Source organism: Musa acuminata, chromosome BXJ1-6, assembly GCF_036884655.1.
Source record: "Musa acuminata AAA Group cultivar baxijiao chromosome BXJ1-6, Cavendish_Baxijiao_AAA, whole genome shotgun sequence".
NCBI lineage: Eukaryota > Viridiplantae > Streptophyta > Magnoliopsida > Zingiberales > Musaceae > Musa > Musa acuminata.
Window position 1 is genome coordinate 44343694 of NC_088332.1, and position 16885 is coordinate 44360578.

At 43.2% G+C, this 16885-nt stretch overlaps 5 protein-coding genes across 6 annotated transcripts; 1 reads left to right on the top strand and 4 right to left on the bottom strand.

The window, feature by feature from the left end:
• Positions 1 to 148: 148 nt before the first annotated feature.
• On the bottom strand, positions 149 to 4222 carry LOC103974483 (universal stress protein PHOS32). Its single transcript, XM_065189333.1, has 4 exons — positions 3989 to 4222; positions 3786 to 3895; positions 3557 to 3675; positions 149 to 453 (listed from the first exon to the last, which is right to left on the bottom strand). The coding sequence occupies exons 1-4, from the start codon at positions 4152 to 4154 to the stop codon at positions 366 to 368; spliced, it is 483 nt and encodes a 160-aa protein (XP_065045405.1). The 5' UTR covers positions 4155 to 4222; the 3' UTR covers positions 149 to 365.
• A 252-nt stretch (positions 4223 to 4474) lies between these two features.
• LOC135677242 (copper transporter 6-like) lies at positions 4475 to 5281 on the bottom strand. Its single transcript, XM_065189332.1, has one exon. The coding sequence runs from the start codon at positions 5173 to 5175 to the stop codon at positions 4579 to 4581; it is 597 nt and encodes a 198-aa protein (XP_065045404.1). The 5' UTR covers positions 5176 to 5281; the 3' UTR covers positions 4475 to 4578.
• LOC135677243 (mitochondrial import inner membrane translocase subunit TIM10-like) lies at positions 4475 to 8283 on the bottom strand. Its single transcript, XM_065189334.1, has 6 exons — positions 8149 to 8283; positions 6968 to 7245; positions 6479 to 6531; positions 6195 to 6233; positions 5836 to 5905; positions 4475 to 5552 (listed from the first exon to the last, which is right to left on the bottom strand). Exons 2-6 carry the CDS (start codon positions 7043 to 7045, stop codon positions 5502 to 5504), a joined length of 291 nt encoding a protein of 96 aa, XP_065045406.1. The 5' UTR covers positions 7046 to 7245; positions 8149 to 8283; the 3' UTR covers positions 4475 to 5501.
• Positions 7967 to 12470, bottom strand: LOC135677240 (transcription factor MYB73-like). 2 transcript variants are annotated; one of them, XM_065189330.1, is made up of 4 exons: positions 12333 to 12470; positions 11209 to 12108; positions 8990 to 9196; positions 8699 to 8889 (listed from the first exon to the last, which is right to left on the bottom strand). In XM_065189330.1, exons 2-4 carry the CDS (start codon positions 11570 to 11572, stop codon positions 8843 to 8845), a joined length of 618 nt encoding a protein of 205 aa, XP_065045402.1. In that variant the 5' UTR covers positions 11573 to 12108; positions 12333 to 12470; the 3' UTR covers positions 8699 to 8842. The 2 variants fall into 2 exon arrangements, with proteins under 2 accessions (XP_065045401.1, XP_065045402.1); XM_065189329.1 differs by having other exon boundaries at positions 7967 to 9196.
• A 347-nt stretch (positions 12471 to 12817) lies between these two features.
• Positions 12818 to 14015, top strand: LOC135677241 (L-type lectin-domain containing receptor kinase IV.4-like). Its single transcript, XM_065189331.1, has one exon. It carries the CDS (start codon positions 12818 to 12820, stop codon positions 13853 to 13855), a length of 1038 nt encoding a protein of 345 aa, XP_065045403.1. The 3' UTR covers positions 13856 to 14015.
• The last annotated feature ends 2870 nt before the right edge of the window (positions 14016 to 16885 follow it).

The window sequence follows — 16885 nt, forward strand, 5'->3', positions numbered from 1 at the left end:
ACTTATGATAAACTGTCCAAATTTTTATCAGCTAGACTAGTTAATATTTTTTAAAAATAATATATTTCTTCTGTGGAAACAGAAACAACGAAATAGCGCAGCATAAGAAACCATTTGAGATAAAATACAGCAATAAGAAGACAATCAATAAAGGAGATCCAACGGACTCACACTGCTTATAATTTATTCTCGAGAAGTTTTTCGTCGCAAACATATAAAGCACTATAAGATGGTTTCCAAGTCTTTGCACACGTCTCACACAATCGCAGGTTCATAGAAGTAACTAGAAATTCACCATGTCATCGTGGGGCTGTTCACTCTCAAACCTTTTTGCACTGTATGAATTTATTAGGGCAGCGGACGCATCAACGCTTGAGGTTTGTATCTTTGACAACAGTAACAGGGCATGGTGCATGTGACAGAACATAGCTCGATACACTGCCCAGTAAAATCCTGCAGAAACATTAAAGAAGAAACATGTGAGATAAAGAGGTAAATACTAGTAAGATTAATATGTTGCTGTGGTTGAAGTTTAACTTTCAACATATATGTGGAGTAAATTTATGCATCAAAGCTGCAAATAACATTCTCATGTTTGTTGAAAGAAAAAAAGAAAGTTGCTTAACAGTATCAACCAAAAATTTCAGCCCCTTTATAATTAGCTAAGAACATGATGTTTCAATTATTTGGAGTCGATCTTTTATCATCGACTCCATAAAAGATATATTTTAAGTGAATTAAGAGCATTAAAGATTTTTATTTATAGCCTCCAGTAAAATGTTCATGTCTCTTCTACCTTCTCGTATCATGTATACTAATTCTCTTAGCACATTTTCATATCATTTAAGTAATTCTTTCTCATTTTATTCCTTAAACATAGCATCTTAAACATCCATAGGTCTTTCTCATTTTTGCACAAATTCATAACTTCTACAATGACTCGTTAGTTTCTATCTTCTTCTAATTTTAGACATATCCACTTCAACATTCTCATTTCATAGACAAATATTTTATATATGTTAACTATTTAACTACCTACCGTTCAGATTTTTAAAGCATCATTGACCTACAAGATAACCACTAAGCATTCAATATGAACTGAAGATAAGAAGAACCAAGTAAATAACATCACAAATGGTGTCAGAGCAAACATCCAGTGTGTAGTACATAAGAGCCTTGTGAAGCCAGTGTATACATGAACCTCTCTACTCTTTCATTTTGACACATTTATAACTGATCCAAGGTTTACTCTTCCAAATTGTACCTTGACAAATGTGTCTCAGATAGGTGTTTCAGACCAAAGGTGTATCTTATTAGTTGCAACCACTTCTAGGCATGACCTTTAATAGCAATTAGCCTTTTGATTCCCTTCAATCGCACGGAGTTTAATCACAATAATGAGGCGTATAGAGCCTTTCCCACGGCCCTATCATTAATTATCACCATTATTTATTTTCTTATCTTCTTATTGTTTCATCATACTAACTCATGATCAGGCTAATCTGGAAAATAAAAATGGGATGCAAGCGAGAATGATATATCATCCTAGTTTGGCAAATGCATTAGGGTTTCTGTTAGAGAAAACAAATAAAACAAATCCAAGCCTAAATATGAAAACAACACCATACAAAATTTTTTGTAGGATACAGCTTGGCTCAACATGGAGCCTCACAAGCTTTGAGCAACATCACTGAACTCATATGCCATTTTGCAGAGACTGAGGCTGCAAATTAACATATTCAGTGGATAAGTTTAAGTTCCATACTTACTAGTAAACAGTTCTCACTCAGTTTTCCGTTTCTTGGAATCAAATAAGGAAACCATTTCAATTTATTTCTAAGCTTTAGGAAAATTGGACATTTTTCTAATCCAACTCATAATATGATTTCCATGATTATTAGGAAATGCTTAGCTAAACGATCTAGACTCATAAATGCATCCCTCATCTTCTATAGACAAAATCATCTGCAATTATAACTATCAAAGGGGAAATAAATCATTGCAAAAGTATGTCAGATACAAAATGACAAAAAGCTAGTAACAAAATCATAATGCTCCATATGGATCGGCCTAAATAGGTGTTAACCCCAAAATTACTACAATTAATTAACTACTTAAAAGAATATTGAAGATAATCTCAGAAATCCCTTATGCACAGTGCACATCCTCGATTTTGACCTTCAGACAGATTTGAGTCACCTCAATAGCATAGGGGGGGGGGGGGGGGGGGGTCCTTATGCTCCTCTTATTCCAGATTCAAAGTGTTATCTGCATATTTTAAGACCAACAATCATCACATGTGGCAGACTTTAGGCTGCAACTTCCAGATATCCCCACAGAGGAGAAATACGAATAATAATTTTGGGAAGAGATGATCTGCCGGTTTCGAGCCTCTCTATTCAAAAGCACATTGGGTGTGACTAACCATTGGTCTCATTAAGATTTTCCAGTGAAGTGTTCTCCCAAAAACCCATTATTGATATAAAAGAGAAAATAAAGGTCATTGGATGTGCCTATAGACCACATAGTCTCCACAAACACATTTCAAACCAATACAGAAGTCTCCACTCCAACAGCAAGAAGTACATGAAATATCTGAATCTAAGTAATATGATCAAAGATAAACTTCCAACGGAGAACAGAACATTTCATGACTAGGTAAAGTTCCCCAAAAGGAAACATACAGAAGATAATAAACATGGTTTGGTTCTCAGAGAGGCTAGAGTCAACATAAGGGAACTAACTAATGCCTCTAGATCTAGAAATTTTATTTTATTAATGACAGACAACTATAAGTTTAAATTTCATTTATCATTACCGAAGCTTCAATAAGCAGACCCAGACCACAAAAAATGATTCCATTCTTTTACCTAACATTCAAGCATGACTTTTCTGTAGGCATTGCTAATGGATGACTACCCAATCAAACATCATGCTTGGAAAGCAACGTCTAACAACTTTTCTTTGTCCAAAGACTTTGGGAGGACCCAGCAATCAATAGCTGGTAGTTCTCAAGTAAGGGCAATATCCACGTTATATGACAGCTCCAAATTGTAGCCATCATACTATATGCTATGGTACATATCCAAAACACTAGTACCACTTGATTGGACTCTAACGACTTGGCTGATGGGGAGAGAATATTTTAAGACCAAAAGAGAAACACAGAAATTTACAACCAAAGAATGTATCAGAAAACCAATGTAAGATTAATATGGTTCGATGCCATAAAGAAAATCAAATTCTCCGTCATGGGAGATCGATTATAAGCACTTTCAAACTATCAGATAGCAAAATTTCATGTTAACTTCAAATCTCAACGTACTTATGATATTTAAGTTTGTCTAGTTTGGTTGACCACATCTATGGCAATACCACAGGCAAGCGCTTGAATGGTGGATTGAAAACAGTCGGGCATGGTGGATTGAAAACTCAAATCTCACAATTTATAGGCTCAGAGACTGCTGCGATCCATGAATGGTGGATTGAAAACAGTCGGGCATAAACATGATGCATGAAACAGAGAAAGGTGAAGCTTCTGTATGAATCGTGTTACCTCTGGATCTGGCCAAGACCTCGGGAGCCCATGACCAGCGAGTCCAGCTTCAGCTCTTCCACGGCTTCACACAGCTTCTCCCTCGCGTCTCCATTGTACAACTTCACCACGATCGTCGCCTGATCCGTTCATTTCACCGGCAGATATGGCGATGGTGACAAAGAACATGAGAAATCAGAGGGTAAGTACTTAGTAGAAGAAAGCGCAAGGGGGTGGCCGGAGGACTGACCTCCTTTTGTCTGGACGCGGTGTCGAGCATATCGAGGACGTCGATATCCACTTCCACGTCATACCTCTTCATCACCTCCAATTCCCGGAACTCCGTTAGGGGGATCAAAGCTAACAACGAACAGCGCAAACGCACACAAAACAAACACATCGTAAGCAAGACGGATTTCTATCTTTGAACGGAGAGATTAGAGCGGGGCATACGAGGAGAATCGGAGTGCTTGGAGCCGGACGACGACTTGGGGCGCAGGACATGGATGACGATGAGGGTCTCACCAATGTCGAGGAGGTTGTCAATGGTCCATTGCAGCGCCCGCTTGCTGCTCCCGGAGAAGTCCAGTGCCACCCCGATCTTCCGATCGCCTCCCATAGTCTTCCTCTGGTCTCGTCCGACGGAGAAAGAAGGGGGCTCTCCCTGCGGTTAAATCTTCTCGTGCAGTTGGGTTGGGGCGAGTCCTGCGCGGGCACAGCGCACGCTTCCTTTCTTGGGCCATCGGCGGAAACAAGAGGCCGCAAATCAAGCTGAGAACAGGACAGCTTGGCGGTGTTGGGGCACGTCGTTCGGCTTCGATGGGCCGCAGATCGTGATGGGCCACATGGGCCACACAGTATTCCACCGACTAATGCACGCGTTTGTTGCCATATTATAATATTACACACACAACAGAATACTGTGGGCTGTGCTACTCGGAGTCTAAAACAAGCATACATTGATTGGTACAAATACAAGCCAAGTGGCTAACACAAGCATCTTCGTAAATAATGGACGGACTTGAAGACACATTAAATTCATCCTATTTCATCATAAGCCCGTTACTACTGGGCCCCGCCCGCTTCAGTAGCCCGCTCCCGGTGAGGAGGAACCCTAGAGCGTGGCCGACGATGGCGGCGATGAGCACGCCGACGTTGAAGGACATGACGGCGAGCATGACCAGGTAGGCGAGGCCCATCCGGGCGGCGTGAAGCACGGTGCGGAGGAGGGCGAGCGAGACGCGGTCCCCCCGCGAGAGGCGGTGGAGGGCCGCGGAGAGGCAGTCGACGAGGGCGGAGGCGGCGGCGACGAGGAAGAGGGCGAGGACGTACGCGCCGGCGCCTCGGTCACCGGGCCAGCAGGAGAAGAGGATCTGCGCGCGGGTGCTCCAGAAGAAGGTCATGTGCATCATGCCCATGCACGAGGTGGGCATGCCACCGGGAGGGGGCGTCATGCCGCTCATCCCCCCGTCAGCAACCCCGTCGCCTGCTCCCATTTCCATTCCTCGTCCTTGGGAACCAATCACAACAAAGTAGGGTGTATGGGCGATGGGAGACGGCTTTTGAGGTGGAAATTTGGGGGTTGGTGATGCCGCCGAAGGAGGAGGAGCCGATGCGCCTCCGGATGAGGCTAAAAACATGTCCTTGATGCCATCGAGCGGCAAGCATCGATGACGGCTGTCACCTGAAATGGCCAAAGACGGTGTCTCTACTGCTTACCCACAACCTTGTCGTTTACTCGAACCACACATAATTGGACACCATATATATATATTGTGTACAGACAATTTAGATGAGGTAATAAGGTATTATATATTCAATTGGTAATCAAATAATTCAAGAATTGGTAATAAGGTAATAGCTATCAAACATTTCCAAATCAATTTTGGAGGTGCTATCATCATTCATTATGTTGGCAGCAGATGAAGAAAGAATTGAGCTATTTGCTCTACAAGCAGTAGCTGCTTCAAACTGGTGGCTTGGTGGAAGCCAGTATGTGTCCAATTATATTTGTCACCTGAAAAAATGATTTTGGGCAGTGAAAATAGGATTTAAGTGAGATTTTTTAAGACCCAGAATATTAAAAAAAAACTCTTTCCAATTTTAATAGGAAAATTTGGAAAAAAAAAAAAGAACTGTATCATTAAGAAAAGGTAACATTTATTATTACCACTCATCTGATTTTTGGTTTCTTTCTGATCAAAAAGAAAATGAAGATAAATGACTCCCAAGAAAACAGTAAAAATGGTTATTTAATCCTCGATAAATGCCGAAATAGAGTGTTTCTATGATTAACTCACCTGAATATACTTTGAAACGCAACGATCAACGCAACTGTTTTCGCCAATATAGAGCTCGGAATCTTTGTATCTTGTACAGGAAACATCAAGAAAACCTGACATTATAATTTGGTAAAACTCTTGACAGAGGTTTGTGGAAGTTCATCCATTTTAATAGAACAGTCTACACTTTCAAAATTTCCAGATATGATGACTGAAATATGCCAAATGTGGTCCGAAATCTGTATGCATGATTAACTTGTGTTATCAATTGCATCCCCAATGCATATTTTGATTCATGACATGAATAAACATTCAATGGCCACTCAAGAAAAAGAATAAGCAAGTTACAATCAGAGATCAGGCAATGTGTAGCATACCTTTTGTCAACACACTTGTTGAAACAGGTATGAGCAAGCCTATATCAAAAGTAAACCAAAACTGGTTAGCATTTGTGTTTAGAACACAAGATTCTGATTTGGTGGTTTTAATAAGAAGATATAATTAAACAGACATTGAGTGACATATCGTAATATTGTTGCAAATATTAGTTGGATTTTATGATTTCTTCCGATATCAGTATCGTACAAAATTCAATATAAAGAAAGGAGGTTGTATATTGAACAGTGATCGAGATAATTTTCATCGACAAATCAATGATTACCGGTTTAAATGATCTATTCTGAAGCCCATTTCTTTCTCTGCCTGCGCAAGCATCTGCTTGGTTCGACATATAAAAGCCAGTTAGAATGATCACAAGAACAGCTTCATACCAAACGACAAAAGGCATAAATCATTATGGTGAAGTTTAAGAAGAAAATAGTTCATCTGATCGCACACAGGAAAAGAAGCAGATCGAATGAATGCTTAAAGGTTACATCAAGCAGCATAATTTCTGCACAATCATGGCAAATTTCTCCAGATACACCACTAAATTACAGAGAGAGAGAGTAAAACCCAAACTGGTTCTATTCATGGTTATTTGCATCAGAGACTAGAACACAGATCTAAAGGTTGCAGCTGTTCGCACAGATTACAGAAACCAGAATCGAAACCTTGAGAACAGAGGGAATAAAGAACATGGGACATCAGACAATCGTCAGACATCAAATAGGAAACAAAGCCTCGAGATGAAGATGAGAGGCGACAGTACCTGATCTTTATCGAGATTGGATGGGGCGCTTGTGTCAGCCACAGAGGGCGAATCATGACGGGAGAGCCTTCCACCCATGAAGCAAGAGAGGAAGGAGAGGGTTTCTTGAACTAGGTGAGGAGGAAGAAGACAGGAGACGTCGAGGTTTCAGGTTCGGGTCGTCAAAACCGCTTCCGTGCGGGACACGAAGTGCTACGGATTACTCTCCCTGTACGAGGCGGAGTTGGGTGTCGCCACCGCAGTCGCTGCCCCACCTGACGGCCGAATTGTATTGATCCCTGTAAGAGAGGAAGTTTTGGGGACTGTAATCTCCGCTTCTGTTCTTTTAGTGGCAAAAGGAAACCATCAGACTTCGAGAAACAAAAAAGAAATAAAGAAAGAGATCAGAAGAAGGAAAAGATTTCCATCACGACTCAAAAAGCTGATCCCTTCCTTCCCGCGCAATTCTCGGTTTTAAATCATAGTTGTTAGAACCGAATCGGAAAGTCGTTCGGTCAAAGTTTCGGTCGCAGGTTAAATTGACGGGTCAACCGATCGAATCGCAGGTTTAATTAAAAGATGTTTTTAAAATATATTAAATTATTTGACATTATATATAATAACAAATTATAATTAATTAAAAAATTATACAGAAAATTATAAAATTGATAACATCAACCAATTTTATAAATGGAAATATTGGTGATAATTATACTAAACTGATTTCTCACATCAATCCTAATTTCAATGTAAATATCCTTTTAAATATGAATAATAAAAATTTAAAATTAATGATATTTAAGTAATATCTGATTTTTGAATTCATCATTTTAATAATTAAATTAGACCAATTAATGGTTCAATTTTCTGGACTGACCATCTTTTCCTGTCTGATTCTGATAACTATGCTTTTAATCGAGTCAACTCGGGAACTTTAATGCATTATTAAAACAAAAGGTAAATTTAGGAGGACATTAACTGTCTCGAGAGCAACAAAATCTTCAAATCTGTTCTTCTATGTAACAAGAAAATGATATAAAGCTTGATATTAAGGCCATAAAGCTTCAAAGTTTTCAGGCTAAGAGATGCATACTGCCTTCCATAAAAGGATGAAAAAGTATTAAGACCTCATCTACAACTATCACAAATTGCAAAAAGGAACTAACAAGGCTAGAAGTACCAAAATTTCCAAAGGTTCGTACTTCATATCGTCTTCTTACTCGTAGATGTCGGAGAAAAGTCTGACAACTGAACCATTCTGTTTCGCTAATTATACATCAGCATCATCAGAATGTGAGACAATTTTCGCACCGTCGCTAATGGAGACTTTAACTTCCAGTCATTCTTAATGGATTCCCTCCGTTTCTGATGCTAACTGCGGCTTCCTCATGCTCATTGACATAGCTTACAAAATTGTCTTCAAGATGCCGAGATGATGATGGAGATCCTTCCCATGCTATAGTTGTTAGATATGTACTCCTTGTGAATCTACCTGTCCAGGTGGACTAGTATACATGCTGGTGTTACTACTGTTCAAGCCACTTCTGAACCATGCGATGCTGCTAATATCTGACACTATGGCAGCCAAATCATCGCTTGAAATCAGTGGTGGCTCCACGAACTCGATGAACTCTGGACCCAAGAGAGAGCTACCGGAATGACTCTTAGCCGGAGTGCTGCAGCAACCATGCCCACACTGGTGTGGAACTTGAGGGTCACAGCAAGTACTGTTGAGCAATTTACAGATGCCACCACCTGGTTTAAAGATTTCGTACAGCGGACGACCCAGTTTATCTCCCCTAGACACTTGAGGACCAGCTGACCGACCAGGCATACGATTATACGGGCTGAATGCACTCACTCTTGCAACCGGCCGGTAGAGGTAAGGTGGGTCTTTTATCTCAGGCTTTGGAGCTTCTTCATCTCTAATGATGACAACCTCTCTGGAATCATCAAAAGCATTTTCCCTTAAACTAGCTTCTCTTGCTTCCAAGGATTTGAAGGAATTGCTGTAACTAAAAGAGGGAGATTCATCCAGAGAACCTTTGGTTTTCTCAATGGTGGCATCCTTCAAAGCATCAGATGCAGTTGTTTTACACCATTCAGCTTCTTCATTGCATCTACGTCGCAAAGTGGAATTCCAATGGTTCTTTATCGCATTGTCAGTTCTCCCTTCTAAAAGCCTTGCAATTGATGCCCATTTGTTACCGTGGATTGCATGAGCAGCAATAATGATACGGTCCTCTTCATCTGTAACAGACACAACCAAACTTGTTTATTAATCTGAACACTTCCAAAAGATGATTAAGTATCATCATAATTAGTCTAAGATGAAAATCCATCTAGCATAATTAAATGCAAAAGCTACCGGTTATCCCTGACATAGGTTGTTAAGTATAATAGAATAAAGAACAAATTGCAACTTCTATAAAGAAACTAAAGAACTCCCATAAAATATGAGATAAACAGGCTATAATAACCAGTCATACTATTTTTTTCTTGTTTAAAAGAGAAGACATTCATTCACTGGTGTTCACTAGTGTTAAACAGAAATTACATCAGCAACAGAGGAGTATGGAAGTCATACTCGTGTCAAGTATTCACATTATCTTATCTCAGCAGACCAAACCCTCAAGAATGGTTTTGTTACATGCGTATAGATTAGTTAATGAGGCAGCTTTCTTATTTTCTCTAAAAGCCAAACTCAGAATCTTTCTCACTTTTCATTCTCCCATGTGGTATCCTGTAGCATTTATAACTTTTAGTTGTTGTCTAAACATATTCCAGAATGCTAATTTAACTTAACATTTACTAAGTACTTCTTATCATGAACTATGATGCAAGCTTGCTTATTATCCTACGCTCCCTCTTATCCAATTACACACCCTTTCATATTGAGAAGAACTGATAGGATCTAAAAATAAGGGTGTTGGTTGGGACAACCACCAACTTTATTAAAGTTGATAAAAAAAATAAGCATCTTATTAGAATATTCCTAGCCGTCAGTAAACAAAACACGAGTTGTAAAGGCGATGAATGTAGAGCCACCTAAAGCTCTTCCATTGAAATATTACTACTTCTAAAGAAATATATTTAATCAATGAATGGATGCTAGAAATACAGAACAATTAATTTTAACAAAATTGACACCACAAACTGGTGCGACCATCTTTAGTGGCAATTTTTCTCCCTTGCCGAGCTATCATTATACTTGTTTGTCCGAGCTGTCATGATTAGTCACTTCGCGATCATGCAACTAAAAGTTTCCCCAAAGAGGACAAACTAACCTTGAGGTTCGAGCACCTCCTATATCCCTAACATACATCTCGTTTGAGCATCAATAAGCGATGATGGTGACTTAAGGATTTATGTAGCCAAACAAGAAAGAGCTATAAGATAAAACAAATTACTATGGCAAACAAGAATTTATCTCGAAGAATATAGGAGAATATAACCCACGGAAGGTCGTGGAATAGTATAAACTACTATTGTCTATCTTCTCGCATCCCCTTTCTATATCATTAGTTCTTCCTTCATTCGTATCTCCATTACTACTCTTGTTAGTTATCATCCTCAAATAACCTGCCTTTATCTATTAATCAACGTCTTAGCTAAAGAGGCTTAGCCCTAAACCAACGCGACCAAAAGGTTTATTCTAGAATGTTAGATGCGGATGCAAGAAAACATCCACAATCTTTTGATTACTATCGGAAGTTCACTCTGTTACGAACTGTTCTATTGCAGTAGAATTGAGAAGCCAAATTTATAAAAAAGACCGATGTGCATACGAATCATTGCTCCAAACCTGAACATTGTTAGAAGAAAAGCATACTTACCAATACTGAGGGCACACAGCTTCGAGCATTTGTCCTTCCACCAACCCTACCATTCCATTTTCGTGCAGCATAATCTCTCAAACATATAGCAGCACAAATGAATTTTTATCATGTGGTAAATGAAAATAAAATTAGGAGGACCAACATGCCATCAGAACAGCCAAGGAAAAGATTATTAATTCAGGTTATTTCCGCAAGAGTATGAACTCAAACTCCCAAATCACAAGAATGAGGTTTATCACCAAACCCTTCTAGATTAGATGGAGATCGATGTTAATGTACATAGGAAACCTATAAATCTCATCGTTCTCGTCTCGAGGGTTTGGAGGATTCGCCAATATTGTAATGATAGACACTAAAAGAGCACCATCGACATATATAAACAGTTGAAGGGAGAAGATGCAAACAAGTTATTGGAGGAAGTACCAGTGAAAGGTCGGCGCTTGACGTAAGGATCGAGTTGATTGCACCACCGGAGGCGGCATGACTTCCCGGACCGCCCCGGGATCCCGCGCGCGATCAGGCTCCAGTTCCTCGCCCCGAACTTGCTCACCAGCCGGCTCAGGATCGCGTCCTCCTCGGGCGACCACGGGCCTTTCACCCGGTCCTCCGTCGCCGCCGCACCGCCTCCGCTCGGGGGTCCATCGCGCACCACCCCGTCGCCGCTGCTCCCTTCCCCCGCCGCCGCGGACGCCGATCCGGCGGCCTGGCCGTCCACGATGACGACGGGGGAAGAAGGAGAGGCCGTCGAAGGGGCGGGATCGACGACGGTCTCCGGTTCGGTCTCCATGGCCGGGGCTTCCGTTAATTTCCTCTCTTTTACTTTCTGCGTCCGAAGAAATAATAGCAGGACTACCGACCGCTTAACCGCAATCTGGGCTCCGTAGTCCACCGAGCGCTGACGGATGAAAGAAGAGACCGCAAGTTTACCATTGTAGACAGCACAATCTCCTCAATGCCTCCCCCGTCCCCTTCTTGGGCTCCGTGGCCCAAGTCGCCGTCTGCTCCAATGGGCTCATTCTGGATTCGCAACGGCCACGCAGGAAAGGTCTTCGACAAAATGTGGATGAGGGAGGCAACTCTGATTCCCACGGTCGCCATCCACGCGCTGTCGTGTCCAGGCAGCCTTTTGCGTTTGTCGTGGAGTTACGCCACAATTATTGTGGCCGGGGTGTCATCAGCTGCTGCTTCATCGCGCCTCCTCCTCCAATCGCACGACAGCCGGACGGAAGCCCGAGCCGTGGGCAGGACCAGCCATCACGCGCCGATCGACGCCTCGTTCGCTGCCAAAACCTCGTTGGCTGGCAGCAGCGTGGCGCTCGCAACCTGGCCTCAGAAAAGACAACCCAAAGTTAAAAGAAGAATACATTCTAAACCGGATTGACTGAAACACCCCGGAACCCCTTCCCGTATGGCGTGGACTCCCACGGGTATCAGCTCCGCGAGAATCCACATCATCCCGGAAGTAACAACGGGGTGATTCAGTCAATCGAAGCCACGAGGTCCCCAGAAACACAACACACATCGACGTTCGTAACCCAGTAACCTACCCGAGCGGCTATTCGACGGCCGGTACCCGGCACTTGCGGGACCCGAGCATCTTAAAGACAGCAGCTCAACGGTACTTTACATCCGTCCGTCCATCTTCTCGCTTAAGAAATCAGACGGCTACATTGCCATCATCAACATCATCTTCTTCTTTTATAGACCTTTTTCGCCAATAGTTTCCTTTTTCTACTACCGCGGAAGAGTAAAGCAGCTGTGTCAGTGAGATTATTCTCGGGCTTCGTCCGCCTCGCGCACGCCATTAATTCTCCTTTTCCTTTCCCCCCTCAGCCCAAAGCGCCAACCCTAACCCTAACCTAATCCACCCACCTCCCTCAGTCGCTCGTGCGGCCGACATCTACCCACTTGGATCCACCGCTGCTCTGCCGAACGCCGTAGGAAAGAGCTTCCGACCGGCGATTCGGTGCTATGGAAGAAGAAAGGCGCGAGCTTTGAAAGGGAGTTGTCTCGAAGCTGCCAGATCTCTGCAATGGCCTCCGCCTTCTTCTTCGTCGCCCACCTCCTCTTTGTTGTGTTCTTGTCGGGACGGAGTTGTCAGGCGCTGGATAGGGCCACGGATTTCTGCTTCTCTTTCGACGGGTTTGAGAAAAATCGGAGCTTCGAGTCGGAGTTCGAGCTGTTCGGCGACGCCGAGGTGAGTGGCTCGTCGGCGGTGAGGATCACGCGGCCGGCGAACTCGAGCTTGGGGCGGATCGCGTACCGAAAGTCCATCAGGTTCTTGGGGACGACGCCTGGGTTCTCCTCCTACTTGTCGTTCTCCATCCCTCCGGGCGACGGTCAGGTTCTCGCTTTCTTCCTGATGCCAAGCAGCGTTCCTCTGGAGTCGGATCGGTTTGGGCTCTCGACGAGTCTCGTGGCAGTGAAGTTTGGGAGGTCAAACCGCCAGAAATACAGCAATGGAAGCGGAACCCTTATCGAAATCGATGTCGGTGGCCAAGCTTTGAAGAAAAGCAGCAATCTTTCTGGCGTGGAAGATAAGCTGCAGTCATGGATCGACTACGATGGGAAATCGAAGAGGATCGAAGTGAGGCTGAGCCACTCGAGGGATTCATCGAGGCCGATGAACTCTTCGATCTCCTGCTCGGTCGATCTGTCGAACGCCTTGTGGCGGGAGGCAGTGACGGTGGGCATGAGTTGTTGGAATGCAAACTCAACGAAGACCAGCACTCTGTACCGGTGGAATTTTACATCGAAGCACGGATCGCCATATCTGATGCACTCCGAGCCTCTGAATCCCAATTCATTCCTGGTGCGACCCACCGAGAGCCCTCCTCCGCTTCTTCATCCACGAAGGGGGGGGGCGTACCCTTGGGGAGTCTTCATGGCGATGCTGTTTGCTGCTGCTTGTGGCGCGATGGTAGCGTTCTTCGTGGTGTTCATGTGGCTTGCGCTGGTCTCTCGGCGCCCGGTGGCGCCCGTGGAATACCCTGCTGCGCTCCCGGTGGGCGTCGCATGTGGGAAGATGGTATCGGCTGGAAGTGAGCGTGTGGGGGACGGTAAGAAGTAGAAGAAGGTGTCTTCTTCTGCCTGCATTGTATATTTTGTGTGTTTGTTCCGATCTGTGTTCTCGTGCTCCTCTTGTACTTGATGGAAACTGTAGCCTTTGCGGCAAACCTCCCCGGATGCTATGATTTCCATCGAGAAATGGAACTGTTGCATTTGCTCTCTGTTGTTTCTTGCGATGGAAGAAAGCCGCTCTGCTCTGTGTGCAATTTTTCTTTCTTTCTTTCTTTCTTTCTTTGTTGGAACGAGATCCGAAACAACCCGACATTATCATCACCTATCTTTATTGGAATTGTTAGCTGCTGCCATCATCATCATCATCATCATTCTTTCTTCTTTAAATCCTCCTTACGATAATAATTGCTTCGACCTCATGCAATCGCTGCTGACGGTGCAGTGAAGCAAAGGTTAGAAATGTGGAGGAGGAAGACATTTATTTATCCTTCAGCTCAGTCTTGAAGTTGATTCGGTGATCTCTCCCACCATCCACACCGTCTGAAATGAGTATTACTGCGACCGGCAATACTCGATGTTGTTGTAACAACAATAAATGAGACCTGAAAGGCATCATATCACAATGAACCCGTGAAACAATAAAGGCGAGAATAGAAAAAAGGAGAAGTATAATGATTTATTTATTACCTTTAGTCACTAGACATACATATTTCCCTCAAATAAATAACACATTGGTTGTGATGAGGATAGTAATTATGATAAGTTCCGACTGATGTCAGATGACGTCTCACGCCTTGGACGATATGACGGCACTCGGTCAAACGGACCGGAACACTGGCCAAGGCGCATTAATACCTACTCAGGCTCGATTCTTCACGCCACGCCAAATCAATGTCAGACGCAACCAGCCTGTCTCCTGCAAGTGGGCACATAAGGAAACAGTAAGCCTCCCTATAAATACCCTCGCACTCTGAACGAGTGAGGGAGGACGGAGGAGACAGAGAGGTCGCACATACAAACGCTTCTTCTTCTGAAACTCCCTCCACATCTTCTTCTAACTTGATCGTCGGAGGGGTCAGGTCGAGCTTCCCGACCTGACCCTTGTGCAGGTGCGAAGCCGGGAGTTCCCGTCGGACGCGCGGACGGCGAGCCCCCGCCTGGAGGAGACGATGAACCCGTCCCGATCGGACCATCGCACCCGACCGCCTCCACGGGCTCGAGGCACGCCCCCGGGAGATCCCCGACGTCCGGACCCGAACCGAGCCGCATCGGCCCCGAGGCCACGGGCTCTCAAAGTTGCTTACCGCAACAGGTTGCACAGCAAGTAGGATTAGAACAAACATAAGGTGTTTTTAATTACTGGGAACGTCAAAAAGAGGAGACAATCGGGTTTAGCAAATGAACGCGTGCTAATTCCAGATGAGACCAACCGACATAAAAACAAATTGCCGCAGACGGCCGGCAGGGATACTTTCCGGTGATACAACGAGGCGTTCCTTCAACGTGTTGCTTCGACTACTCCATGATCAGAATCGAAGCTACCCAAGGAAGCGAAGCGAGAGCTGTGGTGCTGCGAGTGGGCCCTTTACACCCACGTACTACAGCTCAGTTATGAAGCTTTGAGCACACGGCACATCGAATCAAAGCAAGACCTGTGGAGACACTGAAATGAATGCTACCGGGGCACCAATTAACTATAGAACAAAGCCTCGTGACGACAAAAGAGAAGAATGAAAGATGAGGTAGGTTTGAGCTACTGTTGACCATTTGTTACCTTCACGTAGTTCTTGTGATATGGCATGACAGTAACTCCGTAGCTAATAAATGCACGATAAAGAAAAATCTGCATACATGTAAAAAACAAGGAACAAGAAGACCCTAAAACAATTAGCTAATACAAAGAATGCCTTTTTGTACATTTCCTGGCTTAAATTTGCAGGAATGTCTTGTTTGATTCAGCTAATCAATTTTTGACTCTCAAGCTAATTAATCGAAAATATAAAAAACAACAAAGCATTTACTTGGCAACCAATTTCTACTGTCTATATCATCTCTCATATTTAATTCTGAACTGTGGTAAATGAGAATCTAATCCAACTCTCAATCAATCAAAACAATATATAGTGTTATGATGCATCGGCTCATGGCGTGGAATCAGATCCACCATGCATTCTATTGATGTAACAAGAAACTATCTATCGCCGATGCCTTCCTCAGGTCGGTCGACGAGGATCACCAAAATATTAGTTGGCACCGTATCATTGTCGTGTCAGCACCATCTGACGTTGCTCTCTCGCATCCAACATGATGCCATCTCTCCGGCTACAAGAAAAAAAGTACAGCGCTTGTCCTATCGCTTCCTGTCACAAAGAGTGTTGCCCTCAAAACCACACCAATCGAATCTTGCTGCCATCCCTTCTTCTTCTCCATCTCTCTTTCACGAGATTGAGAGAGAGAGACGATACGGGCCCCCACAGAAAAGGATGACTTTGGACCCATTGGTTCTGATGTTGATTAGCCTTGCAAATGTCTATATATAATATCACACGCCACACGTACAAGATGGATAACACTCCCTGCACCTACAGAACCATCTATATATAATAAATATCACATGCCACACTTACAAGATGGACAATAATACTCCCTTCCTGATTGCACCTACAGAACCATCGACAATACCACATGCCACACTCACAAGATGGATAATACTCCATTCCTGATTGCACCTACAGGTTCTGTAGGTGCAAAACATGGAGAATCAATTGCTACAGATAAACAATATGACTCTCAGACTTTTTTTTTGCAATAAAAAAAATATCCAAAGAGAAATAAACAATGTTCGTTGTATCGTTCATTTAAAGTTGAACAGAATCTAATTTCTAATGAAGCTGTGATTGACATATAATGAGCAGATTGATTGAATTCATACATTTCACAAAACATTGCTAGTATAACATGTTTGGTATTGTCTAAGGTTTCCAGAAACACACGGCTCTTCATCATGGCTTAAGAAGCAAAAACAATTCTTTGCTCTTATGAACAAAGATCATAATGTGCCAAGACTTACTATTCGAAC

Excerpts from the sequence above, each read along its gene's own strand:
- LOC103974483 (XM_065189333.1), bottom strand. The coding sequence starts at position 4,154 with ATGGGAGGCGATCGGAAGATCGGGGTGGCACTGGACTTCTCCGGGAGC. Across the intron at positions 3,676-3,785 it reads CCGCGTCCAGACAAAAGGAG|GCGACGATCGTGGTGAAGTT; the intron begins GTCAGTCCTCCG and ends TGAACGGATCAG. Across the intron at positions 454-3,556 it reads GGTCTTGGCCAGATCCAGAG|GATTTTACTGGGCAGTGTAT; the intron begins GTAACACGATTC and ends ATGTTTCTGCAG.
- LOC135677242 (XM_065189332.1), bottom strand. The coding sequence starts at position 5,175 with ATGTTTTTAGCCTCATCCGGAGGCGCATCGGCTCCTCCTCCTTCGGCG.
- LOC135677243 (XM_065189334.1), bottom strand. The coding sequence starts at position 7,045 with ATGGGTGGAAGGCTCTCCCGTCATGATTCGCCCTCTGTGGCTGACACA. Across the intron at positions 6,532-6,967 it reads CCAATCTCGATAAAGATCAG|ATGCTTGCGCAGGCAGAGAA; the intron begins GTACTGTCGCCT and ends CGAACCAAGCAG. Across the intron at positions 6,234-6,478 it reads AGAATAGATCATTTAAACCG|GCTTGCTCATACCTGTTTCA; the intron begins GTAATCATTGAT and ends CTTTTGATATAG.
- LOC135677240 (XM_065189329.1), bottom strand. The coding sequence starts at position 11,572 with ATGGAGACCGAACCGGAGACCGTCGTCGATCCCGCCCCTTCGACGGCC. Across the intron at positions 9,197-11,208 it reads CAAGCGCCGACCTTTCACTG|ATGAAGAGGACCGTATCATT; the intron begins GTACTTCCTCCA and ends TGTCTGTTACAG.
- LOC135677241 (XM_065189331.1), top strand. The coding sequence starts at position 12,818 with ATGGCCTCCGCCTTCTTCTTCGTCGCCCACCTCCTCTTTGTTGTGTTC.